At 43.4% G+C, this 17,986-nt stretch overlaps 1 protein-coding gene across 1 annotated transcript; it reads left to right on the top strand.

The window, feature by feature from the left end:
• Nucleotides 1-6,621: 6,621 nt before the first annotated feature.
• On the top strand, nt 6,622-14,589 carry AK3 (adenylate kinase 3). Its single transcript, XM_066617094.1, has 5 exons — nt 6,622-6,973; nt 9,989-10,108; nt 11,896-12,068; nt 13,435-13,553; nt 14,155-14,589. Exons 1-5 carry the CDS (start codon nt 6,820-6,822, stop codon nt 14,276-14,278), a joined length of 690 nt encoding a protein of 229 aa, XP_066473191.1. The 5' UTR covers nt 6,622-6,819; the 3' UTR covers nt 14,279-14,589.
• Nucleotides 14,590-17,986: the final 3,397 nt, after the last annotated feature.

The raw sequence follows: 17,986 nt of genomic DNA, 5'->3' as shown, positions 1-17,986 counted from the left end.
GTTAGGTTCCATCTAGCATACGGACTGGTTCAGTTGCTCTTCATTTCAGCAATGATTTTGCTTTGTTTAAGGAAGAAACATTAGCGCTTCCAGCACTAGTACACAAACACTAAGGAAATGGAATCGGCTCAGGCCCCCCCCCCCGATCCACGGATAATTGACTCTGCGGATACCTGATCTGCAGATACAGAGACCCACCTGTACGTTATTTTTGTGTGTGTTTTATCCATTCAGTCATGTCTGACTCTGGGTGATTTTATAGGCGAGAGCTCTCCATGTAACCCTGTTAAGGAATGCTTCTTTCAATTGTTGGACCATCTTCGTATCTGTTTTGATGGTATCAAGCCAGTACGTTCTTTGCCAGCCACTTCTTATTCCACTAAAAGTTCCTAACATCACTGGCTTCTCTAGTAAATTCACATACATGACATGTTTTATATATATTGTGGTATTGATCTTAAAATTTTAAAAAAATTATTTTTATTGCATTTTTGCAGTTGCATTTATTGCAGGTGAACTTTTTGCATGGGTTAAAAAAGCTAATCTGTATAAAACTGTGCCCCTCAAAGGTCAGTCCTGTGCCTGCTGAGGTCTGCGCCCTAGGCAGCTGCCTACTTGTCCTAATGATAGCACTGACCTTGGTCACACCTGTGCACATCTTTCCTCAGTTGTGGCAGGCACAGCACATTTTTAGTTAGGGAGCTCCTGACAAGGGGCAAGGAAGCAAACAAGAGAAGCACACTCTCTACAGTCCAGGTCTTTCATCATAGTGGAAGCCACATTAGCCCCTTTTCCTGCACTGCCAGTCAAACTCTGGCAGACTTCCTGACTCTGTAGGAATCCCAGAAGCCCTTTATGAGAGCTTTCCTCAGAGGCTTTGCCCCTCTGAGGGCAGGAAACCAACTGGTGTGCCCATATCATATGATTCCCCACTCCAACTTTCACAGGAGAGTTCTTTCCCATGTTCTGCACCTCTGATTTTCAAGTGGGGTTCCCTTAACAGAAAACACTTCTTGATAGGATGTGTTTCCCAACCCTCATTTCTTGCAAGGATGTTTCCCAAGAATTGTGAAGTTGGGGTTTCACAGCTGCAACCCACTGACCAAACCAATCACTGTGCACAATGTATCAGCCTGAGCACTCAGTGCATGCCTCTGCTTCCTTCCAGTCTCCATGGTTAGGTTGAAAGATGATTGTGCTCAGTGGGGGCCGCTGTTTGACTCCTGAGCACATTCTCGCCTCTGTGGTTTCACCTTCCACTGCCTCTGGAGCAGCCATTGTATGGCTTGTGGACCAGATTGAAAAAGTCTTCTTCAGCAAGCAGTGAAGATACAGCTGTGTGCAATGGAACCAAAGGTGTTGGAGAGGTCCAGCCAAGTTACTGCACACTGTCATCTGCAGTGGCAAATGGTGTCAAGCACTGTCTGCACAAGGACATTGTGCTCTTAGCATCCTTCACAGTTCATAAATTCTTTATGTTGTTTGTTGATGGCATTTACCCAGTCCATGGTGCAAGCAATAATGAGCTGGCATACGTCTTGTACAATGTATTCCTATCTTTCTGTAGAGATACTGGAACCGTATGTATCAAAGCATCTGCTCTGTCACTGCACCACCACCTTTTCACTTTACATTTGGAAGTGTACATTTTGAGTCCATACCTTCAGGTCTACAGTCTGCAATTTAAAAAGATAAGAAAAGCCTTCTGTATGAAAACAGAAAATTATGTTTCTGGCACAGAGAATTAGTGACATCTATTGGCTAGAGACAGTATAGCAATAGGAAAAAACAAAACCTCAAAATACAGTCTTTTTTATGAGCTCAGTGCAGGAGGCATTTCGTGTCTTTCTCCTTTGGAGTTGATTTTGTGCCAGTGCATATCCCATAAAGCAGTGCATATCTGCTTCCAGTATCAGTGCCAAGTCATGGAATATGTGAAGTAATAACAAAGAATGGACTTGCTCATTTCCATCCACCACTTGCAAGCCTGAACCGAAGAAGTTGGTTTATACGAGTAGTTGAGTCCTGATAGGAGAAGAGATGGCTTATTATGTACCCTTGATTTCCTTATTTGGTGCAGAGATAGTTCTTCCAGGACAGCTGGGATATACAAGAGGACACAATCCTTCAGGTACATACATTGATTTTAATGGGCTTCGGTGCAGGTTCCTACTGAGCTGTGTAGCTATGCAGCTCAAAGCCAGCTCAATTGCACGGAGCTCCATAAGCTGGAAGTTCAGTGATGACGCATGACATCATTGCTGAGGGTCTGGAGATAGTGTCATGATGTGGTCATGATGCCATATAGTAAGACACTCCCTTACAGTGAGGATCGTTTAGGTGCCTGACTCTGCCTAAGATTTAACTTTGCCTAACTACGTATATCTAACTCTGCTTAGAATGATAGCATAAATGTTTGTTTAAATTCTCACCTTAATTTAGTCCAAGCATAGGAAATTTTATACTGAATAAAGTTGCCTAAAAAAGATAACAGTCTCTCTGAAAAGAAGTTGTAGTTGAAACTGGAGTACAGTTTTATGATATCATGCAATGCCCAAGTCAACTCTGAAATAAATTCTTACCTCTGCAAAAATATGTAGGGTTGTTTCTTTTTATTTCACCCATGTGCTTCCAGTGCACTTATGTTGTATTACATGCCACTTAAATTCTGCAGCAAAGCAGAAATTCTGGACTGGGCAAGTATTGCAGTGAAAAGCAACCCCATCAGTTGGCATAGCTGGCCCCTTTGGCACCTGGGGGTCATGACTCCAAACATGATTCAGAAGTAATTGCAGAGACATGATAATGTCACCCTCAATTGCTTCTGGGTTACGGCATTCTGGAGAGGTTACATGCCATTTTGAGTGGGCAACTGCTTTTTTCACCCATTTTTCTGGAAAGGAGGGAGGAAAGGTGAAAAAGCAGTCAGCCATTCAGAGCAGCACACAACCACTCCAAGTGCCTGCAAAAGGGGGGGGGTGGCTTGACACACCCTCAGGTGTGTTACCTGGGGCTCTGTACCCCTGACCCAGCTTTAGCTACACTACTGGCAACAAGGCTTTGTTTTTTGTAGGCAACCTTCAATCTCGAAAGACTATGGTATCACGCTCTGAATGGTGGTTCTGGAACAGCATCTAGTGTGGCTGAAAAGGCCGATTCGGAAGTGACAATCCCTTCCACACTGGGAGCAAGTGCAGTCTGTCCCTGGTCTGTCTCCCTGGCTATGGGCCTTCCTTCTTTGCCTCTTTGCCTCATACTGCTGGCCAAGTGTCTCTTCAAACTGGGAAAGGCCATGCTGTACAGCCTGCCTCCGAGCGGGCCGCTCAGAGGCCAGGGTTTCCCACCTGTTGAGGTCCACTCCTAAGGCCTTCAGATCCCTCTTGCAGATGTCCTTGTATCGCAGCTGTGGTCTACCTGTAGGGCGCTTTCCTTGCACAAGTTCTCCATAGAGGAGATCCTTTGGGATCCGGCCATCATCCATTCTCACGACATGACCGAGCCAACGCTCTCTGTTTCAGCAGTGCATACATGCTAGGGATTCCAGCACATTCCAACAACAAGGCTTACTTCTTAGTAAACATGCATAGGATTGCACTGTTAAAAGAGAATTATATCACTACCTCAGTACATCATTTGAGAAGCCATATCATCTTGATGGCTCATTTTCCATACAGTAGTGCCAAATCAAGAGATGTGGCTGCATCTCTTGCAGAGGGTGAATGTGGAATTACTTTCATTCATTTTATATATAATAATATGCACAGCTTTTATCCATTGATTAGAATAGAGAGTGGCTGGTAAAACGTTAACCAGGGCAGTCCAAAAATGCCAGGTTGCATCTTTATACAGCTGAGGTGTCTGCCAAACTGCAAGGCCAATGCCACAAATGTTACACAGTTGAAGGAAACCGGCAGGACGAGGTCCGGTGATGGCGAGGGTGCCATGTGACACGTGTTAGATTTTAGTTAATGGTTACATGGGGTGCTCAGACAATGACAGTCAATTCTCAAGGCCTCGGTTTAGGGCAAGCCAAATCTCAAGGCTCATTGGCATGCTGCTATAAAATGTCTTTCTTCTGCTCTGTTTCCCTCTTCCTTTTCCAATCCAGGGAGTGGGAGAGGCCAAGGTTGGTCTGGCGCAGCATCAGGTAAGGAGGGGCAGCATTTGGCATGCTGCCTTAGGACATCAGGAGATCCTGGGCTGGCCCTGTGTGAAACTGCAACACACATACCACCTGTACTGTTTTCAAACGTGTGCATTATGTATGTACATTGAATGATAAAAGGTGTTTTCTGCTACATGACACAAGAGGAATTGACCTTGCCCGGAGAGTAACAAGATCCATTGTCCAGTGGCAAAGAGCCACTATTTGGAGTATGCAGTGATAGGGTAGAAATGCCAACACAGTGGATGGATGTTCGGAACAAGGAACTCCTGATATTTAAAATATTTATTTATTTTTCACATTTTTATACCGCCCTTCCTCCAAAGAGCTCAGGGTGGTTTACACAGCGGCTCCTCCCCTCTTTCTTGTCCTCACAACAACCCTGTGAGGTAGAGAGAAAGTGACTGGCCCAAGGTCACCCAGGAAGCTTTGTGGCTGAGTGGGGATTTGAACCTGCATCATCCAGGTCTAAGTCCACCTCCCAAACCCCTACACCACTCTGGCTCTCAAATATCAAACACTGTGTGCAGATAATATCTATCTTTAATATCTGTCTTATTATTTTAGGCAAATAATATCTGCCTAAAATGTTTTAGGCATTTTATCAGATGGCATTTCTTTTTTACTCAGCCTTTGATTCTTAACTAAAGTAACAAGACTGAAAGGAAAATAAAACAACCCAAGAGCAGGGAAAAAAACACTGTCTGGATTTGATGTGGCTGAAAGTATGGAGAGAGGTTTAAAATAACTTATTTGATGAAAGGTAAAATGATGACTGAGTGATTGTGATGGATTAAAGAGACACTGAGAAGTTGCATAACTTGTCCAATTTATTACAGGACTGGGCAGAGGCATTGCCAAAAATAGAAACCTGAAATTGATGCTGCCACGTTTCCTGACCTAATCTGCAGCTAACTCGACACTACCAGTTACACACTGTTCCACTGCATCAAGATAATCTGGAAGGCAAAAGGGCAGTGACTGCATCCTGCAAACCATTTACTTGTAGTAAATAATCTCTTTGACTATAATTGGACTACTTTAGATTAAATGATGCGTGGATTACAGCACAAAGAAGGAAATTTTTCCTTCACTGCAGCAATGATGGCTAATAACATCTTGGCACTGAAATTTGATATGCTGCCCCAGTGTTCTAAAGAGTGGTGTATGTTTCTATGTCATTAGCTGTGAGGGGAACCTGTAGGTCAAACTGTTGCATGTAAATGTATATTTAATTTCCTCCTACAAACGTTACGTTCTCTAGTTTCCACAAAGCTCTTTTCCCCAATGGCACATTGAGTTCTTGATGACCTACAGATCTGTGAGGACAACTGGCTCACCCTTCCAATGGTTCGACTAGGGCCTTGCACAGCTATGCTGCTGAAGAACTGCTGGAAAGGCAATCTTGTGAATGCCTAGTAGAAAAGAAGGGAGATGCAAGGATGCTGCTTACTCCTGGTTATAGAGCTGTGATAATTCTGTGCATGCTCAACTGGGAGTAAACTCCACTGACAGAAGAACCATGCACTGCACACACAGCATTTAACTATCCTTTTGTACTTTAGCACAATCAGAGTGGTTAAAGGCCAGGATTGGAAGTGGCCACTAGTTTAGATTTTTTTTAAAGACAAATTCATGGGGAGCAAATCTATCATCCGAGATTAGCCATGATCACAGCTTAATGGAAACCTCCAGAGCCAGAATATCACTGAGCACCAGAACGAGAGAAGCCTGGCATGCTTTTTTCACGCTCTGTTTGTGAACTTCCAGGGAGGCACTCTGGAAAGAGAAGTCTTGGGGAGAAAGAAACCCCTGCTCTGGCTTCGGTTAAACCAGATGTAGTCAAACATCGCACCAATGTGCAATCTTGTGTGGACAGCGGGGGGGGGGGGAGGAGGTGGGTGATTGTTCTTCTGGATGAATGAAAGTGAACAAAGAGGTGTGACTGCATTTGCACCTTTGAAAGGAACACTCAGGTCAAGAAGTAACGTCTGAGTGAGAAATCCTGTGGCAAAGCAAAATATTGGAAAATATTTATTTACCCAGTGTGTGATTAGTCTGTGGAACTCCTTGTCAGGGGATGAGGTGATGGCATCTGGCCTGGATGCCTTTAAAAAGGGATGGGACCAATTTCCGGAGGAAAAGTCCATTACAGGTTACAAGCCGTGATGGGTTTGTGCAATGCCCTGGTTTTAGAAGTAGGGAGTCTCAGAATGCGAGGGAGGGCACTAGGGGGCAGGTCTCGTGTGCTCTCTGATGCATCTGGTGGCCACTGTGAGATGCAGGAAGCTGGACTAGATGGGTCTTTGGCCTGATCCAGCGGGGCTCTTCTGTTCTTCCAGCAGCTCCAGGCCGGCAGCAGGCCTGCCTGGGGTCTGTGCCAGGAGGCGCGGCCCAGCTGGGCTGGGCTGGGCTGGGCTGGGCTAAGGCAGGAGGAGGAGCGTCTGGAGCTGGGCATCCATTTCCTGCCCTGCGAGCCGAGCCGAGCCGCAGCACCTGGCTGTTCCCCAGCGAGCTCCTTGTGGGGTGCGCTCCGCGCTCGGCTTCGGAGGAGGAGAATGCTCCGGGGGCGCCACGTCCCCTCTTGAGCTTGCAAGCAGAGCGGACGCCTCGCCTCTCCGCCCCGCGGAACGGTTCCTTCCTCCCGCAGCGAGATGGTGGGGCCGCGGGCGCTGCTGCTGCGGGCCGTGATCATGGGGCCCCCGGGCTCCGGGAAAGGCACCGTCTCCGCCCGCATCGTCAAGCACTTCGCCCTGAAGCATCTCTCCAGCGGGGATCTGCTCAGGGACAACATGAACAAAAGGACAGGTGGGAAGGGGGGGGGCTGGGCATGGACCACTTTTGGGAGTCACCCCCTTTCCAGAGGCTGCAGACCTTTGGATGGAGGATCCAGGGAGTCAGAGGCAGGTTCCCCCCACTTTTCCCCTAACAGGACTCCAGTGCCTTAAACAGGTGCACAAGGTGGTGCAGCACATGAAAACAGGCACTTTTTCTTCTGACCTCATGCTGCAATGGGGGGGGGGGGAAGCATCCTTGTGAAATTTCTGCTGCTGGTTCTGCTGGACAAGAAGTGAAACTCTGACCATGGAGTATGTTTGGAGATTCTGAATTGCAGCCCGCCTTACCTGGCCGTCTGTTGTATTTGCCTCCTTTCTTAAGGCCTCTTGTGTCATTGGAGTATCAAAATGACAAGCTGTGCACATGGGCAGCCGGTCTGCAGCAGCCCTGCCGCAGGCAATTCATGGCATATCCTGGCCTGGAGTGTAGGGGTCTGTTCTGCTTTTGGTGCAGAAACAGCCCTGTGCAGCTTCCTGGCTTGACAGATTAAAGATAAAAGCAGACCTGATTGGGTGGAAGAAATCGGAATATGCTCCCTAGAGCAGTGTTTCTCCAACCAGTGGTACAGGTAGCACCAGTGGTACTTGAGGTAGTGTCTGCTGGTACTTGCTGAACCCCTGGGCAACTGCCACCCAGTAGCAAGGCCAGGAACGTGATCCAACCAACAGTGGTAGGAGGCTCAGTTTGGTGGGCAGAGCTCCAAAGCATACTTTTCCACAATCAAAAAGACCCCCAGACCACCCTGATTTTCTTGCTGGTGTTTGTCACATTGCATCTGGCCCCCCAGCCCAGAAGTCATGGGCATTGATGTCATTGCCTGTTACTTCTAGTGGTACTTTCAGTAAGTGGATCATGTGAAGTGGTACTGTGGAGGACAATTTTGGATTGGATTGGTGTTGTGCTTGACAAAGAAGCATTTGGCATGTCGTGAAACACTGTTGCTCTGCCAAGGCCTTCTGAGTCTGGGAAATGTTTCTTTCTGTAACATGTTGCTTCTGCACTAGTTATTGCATGTGTTTTGAGTGATGTGTTTTTTAATTGAGTGATGTGTGTTTTAATTGATTTTTTGGAAATTAGTTTGAGGGCCCTGTAGGAAAACATCAATCTATATACATTTAAATTTCATTTACTTGATTCAGAAAAACTGTACTTGCTACAAGATCCTTGAATAAGGATAGGTTAGGCACAGTCAGTGGTTCTCTGTTACATTGTTTTACTGCTCTACATTGCACGTATCTCCTGTGATATGGAATCAGGCATCTAGCCAGTTTAAACACACCCTGCAGTAGCCATAAGTTCATTTCAGTTAAACATTCACTTGAGTTGACACTTGCAAGGCTGAAATGTCTGACAGTGGTGCTAGTGTACATTATTGTTTAAAGACCAACATTAAATCATCTACCCTAGGAGGTCACAACTGAAAAAAATGAGGTCAAAAACACATTGTAGGTGGAGAGGAGGCTATGATCAGTGTTCCTGGTAAGCTGTAGAGCCCCACATCTCAAGGCCAAACTCCACCCAGCTTGGAGCTTGGCTGAACCGGAAGTTGGCAAAGATTTATGATGTTATAGCTGAATGATGGAAAAGGTCACTATGCTACCATTCAGCAGTTGTGATGACACCTCAGTGGGAATATAGGCTAAGAAATATAGTATTGCAACTTGAATAGTGTGCTGACCATCTAGGGTGGAAGTGTGCTGTGAAAGAAAGAGCAGTTTCCTGAATGGAAAGTGGCTTGGGAACCACAAAAATTGTGCCTGCAATGACCCAGTCCAAATGTGACTTTTTAAAATAATAAAATAGAAAAGGATGCAGGAACAGAGGGCTGAATTTAGCATTCATGGTGCTTGCTGAAGGTCTGAACTGACATCATGAAGCAGAAAGTGACATCATGAAGTGGATGATGGCTAGAAATAAGCACTTTATTCTTGTATAGAAATTCATTAGCTGCAAATGACAGAAGAGAAAATGTAAAAATCTTGTTCATTTTTCCAAGATATGAGGGAGCCCAATTATCATGCTGGGAGAGTTCAATTATAACAGGGGCTGGATAAATTGCTTCCGGGGGCTGCATTCGGCCCACGGGCCTTATATTTGCACTAAGGGGTATGTTTCTCTGTCAGCCATGCTATCAAAGAAGAAACTGGGGCAAAGGGATCGCAAGAGATGGAGACCATCAGTAAAGGAAGCTTCTGAAGAAAAGGCCAAGAATTGTTCCCTGGCCAAGTGATGCAGAATGTGAAAAAACAGAATCCAGATAAATCCTTAAGGCTCTCCTAGTCATAGGTGTGGATGCTCCAAGGATACCTAACTGAACATAGTCAGACTTGATTCCAATTTAGCATATTTAGAATAAAGATGCAAAGTATTACAAAATGGCTACAGAAATGAGGAGCTGTCAAAGGCAGTGCTGAAAGAGCAACCGCAGGGGAAGGGACCGCTTGCACATCATGGTGAGATACCCTGCAAAACGTAGTACTTTGTACCCCCTCTATCTATGTCACTGGAGTTGACCAACTGTCCGGAAAATAGGGAAGGACTACCTGTTGTCTTATTCCCTCCATAAGAAGAGGTCATTAAGAATAAAGTGAAAAATATCCAACCTTCATTCTAAAATGTTTAATTTTAAAAAATCTTTGATGACTGAACTGATGCACAGAAGCATTAATAATAGTTTGTGGAATACTAACAGTATGTTGAACACAGTATGTAGTTTTGGTTTTTGTCATTGTCCTTCATTGCTCAGCAACTGCACCCCTGTCGAACATGATGTGCCAAGGCCACACGCAGTGGGCTACTAAGCCTAGCCTTATTACAGAAGACGTCACTTCCTTAAAGAAGTGACTGTTCACTTCCTGAATCTTTCTCATGCAGAGGCAGAAATATTTAATGAAAAGCAGAAAGTTCAGAAACAATCGGGAGGGGCTCGTTGTGTATTTTCACATAGACTCTAAAGAGGTGCTCTGTTTGGTTTTGCTTCCACAGAAGTTGGTATCCTTGTTAAGTCGTATATTGATCAAGGGCGACTGATTCCTGATGGTGTTATGACACAGCTGATGCTAAGTGAGCTGAAAAATGCAGACCAGTACCATGTGCTGCTGGATGGTAAGTTTTATCCAGTATTGGGTTCCAGGTTATTGGGGCCCCATGATGCCCTCGCTCACCCCGAATAACCCATTGGGTGCCACCAGTGTCTGAGTTGGCCAACCTTTGGCACCTTTCTAGGTTCCATAGCAACTGGCCAGCCAAGAGTCCACTTGTAGTGTAATGCCCACTATTACTGCCACTGACTTATGGAGAAAACCCTGATAAGTTTCCAGGGAATCCCAGGTACTCCTAAATACAGATTGAAAACCAGCAGTTTTATGTATGCAAGGGCAGCTTAAGTATAAGCAGGAGGTCTGGTCTAGAGGGTAGAGCCTCCGTCTGCCTGAAGATAACATCCACAAGGTTGCCAGTTCGAGGCCACCGGTACCGTGCGACCTTGGAGCAGCTGACAAGCTGAAGCTGAGCAATTCCATCTGCTCTGAGCATGGGAAGATGGAGGCCAGAATGTGAAGCCAGATCAGAATGAAACACCTGAATGTAGTGGTTCTTGAAAGAAAGAACCTTCTTTCAAATTGTAAAAATCCCTAGGGATTTAAATAAAGCCTGCCTATGTAAACCGCCTTGAATAAAGTCTTGCATAAAGACCACGAAAGGCGGTATATAAATACCTGTTGTTGTTATTGTTATTGTTATATACATGAATATGTATTAGGAAAGAGTGGTTGGGCATTGAGGAAAAGTAAACTAATGAGCTATCAAACTAAGAGCATAGTCCTTACCTAGACTTTGGCTGGTGCAAGTCCCCTGCACTGGCAAAATAGTATTGCGAAAGTGCTGTAAAGCCTCCATACAAGGCTGGGCCAGCACAAGGACATGTGCTGGCCTCCCCATGTCAGATGTGGACTTGGATGGGGTAAGTTTGTGCCTGTTGAGGTAGGCTAGCACGGGAGGTGGAAGGGCATAATGAAAGCAGCAAAGGGGTATTTTGCAGTGATGGTGGGTGGACTGGGAGACTGATCAGACCAGGGAAGGGGCTGGGATATACTATAGCAGCACAGGCCAAATCCTAACCCCCCACTTCCAGCCTGAGTGCCCTTACTCAGGCTGCTCAGATTTGTGCCAGCAAATTTGCTGGTGCAGATCAGAGTAGCCCCATAGGGGTGGCTGGCATGTGACATGGAGTAAGGGGAAAAATACTACCCAGAGTTGCACTCCAGCTAGCCCCTATCTTGCAGTGGATACTGTGCAGGCCACTCAGCCTGCCTGTTCCACCGCAAGTTAGGATTGGGCTGACCAGTATTTGGTAAAGGAAAGTCCAATGAAGTAGCTGTTAAAACCTTTTTAAAAAGTTTCCAATTCCTACGTAATTACAGTTATAGTCACTTATAATTGAATTATTCCAGTTATTTGCAGTCAGAGTCCTATGACTGCTGTACAGTACTTCGATTTTACTGTTCTCAAGGGAGGCCGAATAAAACATGCTGGGCATGGGGAGATAATCCAGAACACTCATAGCATCATAAGTGATGAGCGCTTGGTTTTCTGATCTGCTTGCCTCTGATTTGTAACTCAACTATAAGCTCTGAACTGATGACCAAATAATAAAACTGAAAATGACTACAGTGCCATGTAGTACTGTCCCAACTACAAGGCAAGACCGCTCTCCTACCATTAATAAACACACACAACCAAACCCCAGGGTCCCGCTCCCAGAAAATAGGTACCAAGTTAAGCAAACTAAGTTACAGGGGGAGAGCAACAGTATTACTGGCACTAGAACAGGGCTCCATCGCCTTGAAAGTTCCTTTCTATGTTTTTAGACTCTGATCATTGCCTTTTCACAGGCTTCCCTAGGACTGTTCCACAGGCAGAAGCTCTGGATAAAGTGTGTCCAATAGACACTGTTATTGACTTAGATGTGCCTTTTGAGACCATCAGAGAACGCCTGACTGCACGTTGGATCCATCCTGCCAGTGGCAGAGTTTACAATCTTGATTTCAATCCTCCCAAAGTCCCTGTGAGTGATGCACATCTTTCTGTGTGGTGATATGAAACAGTTGACTCATCACACGTTGTCTTGCAAATGGACAAGTAGCTTCCGCTATTTACTGTGATTATGATAATGCTGGGGTTGAGATGCCTTAGTTTTAAGTCATTCTACTGTCTGTGCACAGTTGAGGGCAGAACAGTCATTCCAGCCAGAAACAAGAGACTGGAGCTAAGCAGATCTGTGATCTGTAGAATCTGAGGACATAAAAGTAGTATTTAAATTGTACCTGAAAATCGCTCATTGTACCTTTCCTTAATAGGTGTCTTTTATCAGCCTACTCTAAAATGGATGATTTGCAAAGAGTACTTTTCCTGTTGTTGTTAATAAAAATAACATAGATGTGTAGCTCACCTGAGAGTTGGGTGCTGATTGTAATACTGTTCTGCTTTAGGAGGAAAAAAACATATTATGCATTCTCACCTTTCAAGCCTGCTACCAGGATACTTAAAAGGGCTGTCTCTTGCCATATGAAGGCACCTTTCTACTTTGCTAAACATCAGGGACCCTTATCATGTCACACCCATTGTCTGAGGTTTGGTTGGGAGGAGGGACTTATGGCAGGGCAGTTGGGGTTATGGTTCCCCTTCTAGTGATTTTTTGTTGCCTGGTAGAAACTTTTCTTATAGACGAGTTTTGTTTTGCACCCATTTGTAGTGTGTGTTTTTCCCCCTGCTCTTTGTACCAAATTCAGTTGCATTAGTTGGGACGTGTTTTTATTTGTATATTGGTAATGTTCTCATTATTGCATTGTGCTTATTTTAAAATATTGTAAGATACCTAGTGCCTACCAATGCAATCCTAGAACTAAACCCCACTGAGTTCAGTATACTCAGTATACTGTGCATAGAGTTGCAGCCTGAGGCGGTTGGGGCACTGAATCTATGCTGCCTCTACAAACAAACCACCATCACCAAAGCTGATTGGTACAAAAGCCTGCCTAGATATGGAATAAGGAATGTTGTGAATGTTTTAAATTGAAACTTAGTGTCTTAATTTTTTTCTAAAAAAGAAAATCAAAGAATAGTGAGATTACCCCACCTTTTAACTCTTCCTTTGTGATGGACTGAGAAAGAAGAGGGAAATTATTTTTAAATACTGTATAAAGGGACCTCCATAGGAAAGTTTGTATTTCTTTTTTTAGTTACTAACTTTCAAGGCTAAGAAGTGCCGAAGAAGGAATGTAACAAGGACAGTAAAAGCATAACATGTCTTTCAAAATCAGGTAGTTCTTCAGAGCCCTTCAAACAAATTTCATCAGGTGGGTAAAATACAGTAATACTCAGATTAGCCTGCAATTTTTATCATGTGTATGCCTGTCTTTTACCATAATCAGGGCACTGATGATATTACTGGAGAACCCCTTGTTCAGCGGGATGATGATAAACCAGAAACTGTTATGAAGAGGCTGAAATCTTATGAAGCAGAAACCAAGCCTGTTCTGGAATACTACCGGTAAGGTTCTTAATTAATTTCAGGGTACACTACTTTTAAAGATAACTCTTTTCTCTTTAAAAGCCTCACAGCAGCATAGGACTGTTTCAGTTGTTGTATAGAAACAGTGAAAGAGGAAGCTATTTTGCTCAGAAGTAAACCTGTTATGTTCAGTAAGACTTAGGCTGTGATCTTATCTTACTGGAAACAAACACCTCTAGATGCATTACATCAGAAGTGTTCTTGAGACTGAAACACTGTCCAGTTTAGAACAGGAATATGGTAAGGCAAGTTACCTTAGGGTCAAGGTCTCACTCTTTGTCATGCTGACCCATTCCAGGAACTGAGAACATGACAGTTAGTGAAATGGCAAAAGCCAACTGCAAAGGTGAGCAGGATTTCAGGTGGAAAGGGTTGCGTGACCTACATGCTCTCCATCCATAGAACTGTACAAAAATAAGCAAAATTATGGACTTGTGTATGATTTCCAATAATCCAATTTTTCTTGGTTTATTTGTGGAAGTTGAGCTCCCAGGTAGAGGGAGTTATTCTGCTTATCTGTCAAGGTATCTGAAACAACAGCAGACAAGCATTACTGTAATCTCTCTTGTTTTCTCTGTAGGCGGAAAGGTGTGTTGGAATCTTTCTCTGGAACTGAAACCAACAAAATCTGGCCCCGTGTTCATAGCTTCCTTCAAACCAAGCTACCCGAGGTGAACCAGAAGGAAGCTGCTACCCACACCTGAAGCAGGATCCAATACTGTACTGAAAGCAGAGGCTTTTGGCAAAGCTTTTGGCAAAGCTGCTAGTAAATTTTTTCTAACAAGTACCAAAACAATGGAGAGTTTTGGAGGGTGAGGGTTGTTACAAAATCATGTACCATACTAATGAACCATCAATCAACAGATTTCTAAAAATGGTCACGTTTTAACACTGTGCAGTAATCTAGTATTTTGTTGTTCCCTGGTAGATGGATTCTAAAGTGCAATTTTTGTATAAGTATCTGAATTTTGTAAAAATTAAATATTAAACTGATTTGTTTAACCAAGTGCAGAAAGTATCTGTGAATTTTGTCTAGGATGGGTATTGATCTACCAAGCCTGTATGTTAGATGGAGGAATTGATATGAAAGCTCCCTGATCATCACCTCTGTTAATACATCAAGGACAAAGTTTTACACAACACATGCATTTGGGACTAGTCAAATAGGATCCAAGAGGTCCAGAAGTAATGTTTTAAAGTGGCCTATTCTGTACCATGGTATGTGTTCTGTGGCTTCCAGGAAAGAAAAGTAACCCTTTATAGTGATCAGTTTACATGTTGGGGGAACTTCTGTACTCTTTTAAGACAGAAGTTAGTTCAGAATTTAAAAATGTCATTGTGCTTCTAGGGCCTGTTTTTTTTTTCTTGGCCTTCTTGCCAGTTGGCTCAGCAAGAGGTGGTAGTGCAAGAGAACATCACACAAGGCAAAAGAGGGTGGAGTGGGATGGGGTTTGAAGGACATAAGGAGTGTCCCTATATGGACAATGCAGACTTAACCTGGGGGAAAGTGATATACTCAAAGCAGATCAGACTTAATTGTGATGGGTTTGTGTTTCTTAGAGATGTTTACCTCTAGGTTTTCAGACATCAAAAAAGCAAAGTGGATTACTAGCAGCAACTAATATGAGAGGCTGAAGAAATATGCTTCCATGCCACACCACCTCCTAAATGGGGTAAATGGTCCAAATTCTGCACCCACTAATATTTCTGAACTGAAACACTCTCCTATGATTAAGAATACAGTATAGTACATTTTAACAACAGCTAGCAATACTGTTTCCAAAACTCAAGATGAGATAGCTAAACCTTACTGTGCAGCTCAGTACAGCTAAGCTTGGCACATTATTTTCTTAAGTTTTTAGAGACTCCACTTGTTTTAATGAAGTTACAAAACAGCCTGCCTTGGCTATGAACTCTAGAGTTCACAGCTATATTTTAAAAAAGCACTTTTCCAATAAACCATCTCCAAGAAAGGAGAACATGGCCAGTACAGTAAAATGCAGTCATACCTCGAACAATCTCTTAAGATAAAGTTTGGAGATGGGTAGAATAGGTTCTATGACTGAATACAGCAAGAAGTGATGAGAATACATAGCATATCCCAGCATTTTAAGGTAAATGCTGTAGTCCTAGGCTGCTGTTTCATGCAAAACATGTTGCCAGATTAGACAAACCAGATGCTTCTTAGCAGTTTCATTCTTCGATCAACTATATCTTTGCAAGATTAATCACTTCATTGTTTTCCCTTTTTGACAACAGGAAAACTGTTTATAACAGCTGGAGGAATTTTACTATTTGTTCCTGTTGTCCCCCCCTCCCAGACATGATCATGTCTACAATCCCCGACACAATAGTATCAAGAAAATTGGACCAAAGATAGATGGGACATGGGAGACCTTGGTGTATTTGAGTCATATAGTTGGGGAGTGGTGCATTGGTTTTTGTATAAAAATGGATCATATGCCTGAGAAAAACATCCAATACAAGCCTGCTGCTTCAAAGCAATTTTCTTCCCAGCCCAAAGCTGGGATGGGGAGAATATTGATTGAAGCATGTGAGTGCAGTGAAGCAAAGTAGGAGGAGGAGGAGGAAAGAGGGTTGTTCCCCTCACTTGTGTGCTCCATCTTATGTAAACTCAACCCACTGCCCTGTTTATGCATGAAAAGGGCAGACATATGAATAAGATATGGATGACTGTCTTCTCATGTCTAGTATGGCTCCATCTTGCCTACTGATTTTGTGACTTAGGAAGAATGCTGCAACACTGACAAGTGACTGAAGCCCATTTCATGGTACGTACCTAAAGACAAAGTGTGAATGTTACAGACATGCTTGCAAGGCTATATAGCAAGGGTCAGCAACCTTCTGCATAGGTGCCAGGCATTGAGTCCATCAATAGTAAGAATGCATGTGCTAGCAGCTAACCTATTGAGACAGAGAGCCAAGGGGAAAAAAAAAAAAGATGAGCACAGCATGGAGTGAAGCATGCCTGGAGAATGATGCTCAAAGGAAGCATCTGCCCTTGGTCTGCTTACAATGTAAACCTTAACAGAGATAGAATTACAAACTTGAATTTTTTTTAGAATCACCATGGGCAGGATGGATCTCTTTTCTGGACTTTGGGTCAGATGATTTTGGGTGGGGGGGGGGCGGATCTGGCCTGTAGACTGCCTACCCCTGCCCTACAACATACTTGTACACATCAAGACATCATTTTGGCCCCGAATGACAATCCAGGTATGTGTAATGTATGAAATAACCAGCAACAACAACAACTGACTTGTGGCCCAGCCTACCTACAATTTCTCCAAGAAGCTAGGAATGGCAAATCCTGCTGACTGATGAACATATTTGAAACATCAGACCAATTACGATCATTTGTAAACAATATGCAGCTTCAGAAAATCAATAAATTTTAGAAAATAAGATTTTCATTTTTAAAAAATTTCAACTCCAACTTAAAGTTTAAACTATTAGTTTCTCTTTTTAAAAACAAACTGGTTTGAAATGAAGTCTGAACTTAAACATACAAATTGAATGTCCTCAGGGGTGCTTTCCACAAGAAACTTATGGGAGAAGCAGCTTCACGAGTCATTTTATACCATAATAGTTCAAGTACTTATATTATGGATCAATACTGGGTGCCAGGGACTACTGCCAAGTTTACACAGCATCATCCACTGATTCATCTGGGTGAACTTTTATTATGTCTACTAAGCATCCAATTGCCTCAACTGGGCCAGAATTAGTATGCCAATAAATAATTTTATGGCTCTACCTACCAATCAAAAAACAATGATAAACACCTTTCATCACATGAAAAAGACAGATCTACCTTGCAATTACTTTTACAGGTATGAGGATGGGTGGAAGTGCAGTGTTAGCATGGGCAGTTATCAGAGAGAAGCAAAAAACTAGAAAGAAACAGCATTATCTAGTATCAATTCCAACCAGCACCTGTGTACACAAAAAAAACCTGTCATAGTGACAGGTGACCAGGGTTATATAGTATTTGAAAATATGGTGAAATCTCTTTAGTGATTAAATGTGGCAAGTCTGACAGATGTCAACATTGCAACAAAGAGGCAAAGCCTGGATATCAGAATAAAGTAATGTTTTTATGAATATAGCAGACAATTAGTGTGTACTTTTATTAAGAAAGTATCTAAATACATGAAAAATTTTGATTTCCATCATTAATTTAAAGTCAGCCTTTCTTTCCCCTCATTGATGAGAACATAGCGCAGTTTCATGCTACCAGTTGGTAGGAGTTTTTCAGCTTTTATTTTCCCTGTTTGCACGCAATAGAGGGCCCTATGGCAAGTTTGAAATTTACAAGCTTAGCACAAGTGGTATTAATCCATCCATAGGGGAACAATGCAAAGTATAAAAATGTTGTAGTGGCAACATCA

The sequence above is a fragment of the Tiliqua scincoides genome, chromosome 2 (assembly GCF_035046505.1).
Source record: "Tiliqua scincoides isolate rTilSci1 chromosome 2, rTilSci1.hap2, whole genome shotgun sequence".
NCBI lineage: Eukaryota > Metazoa > Chordata > Lepidosauria > Squamata > Scincidae > Tiliqua > Tiliqua scincoides.
Note: the sequence above shows the minus strand (reverse complement) of the source record. Positions and strands in the feature narration are given on the sequence as shown.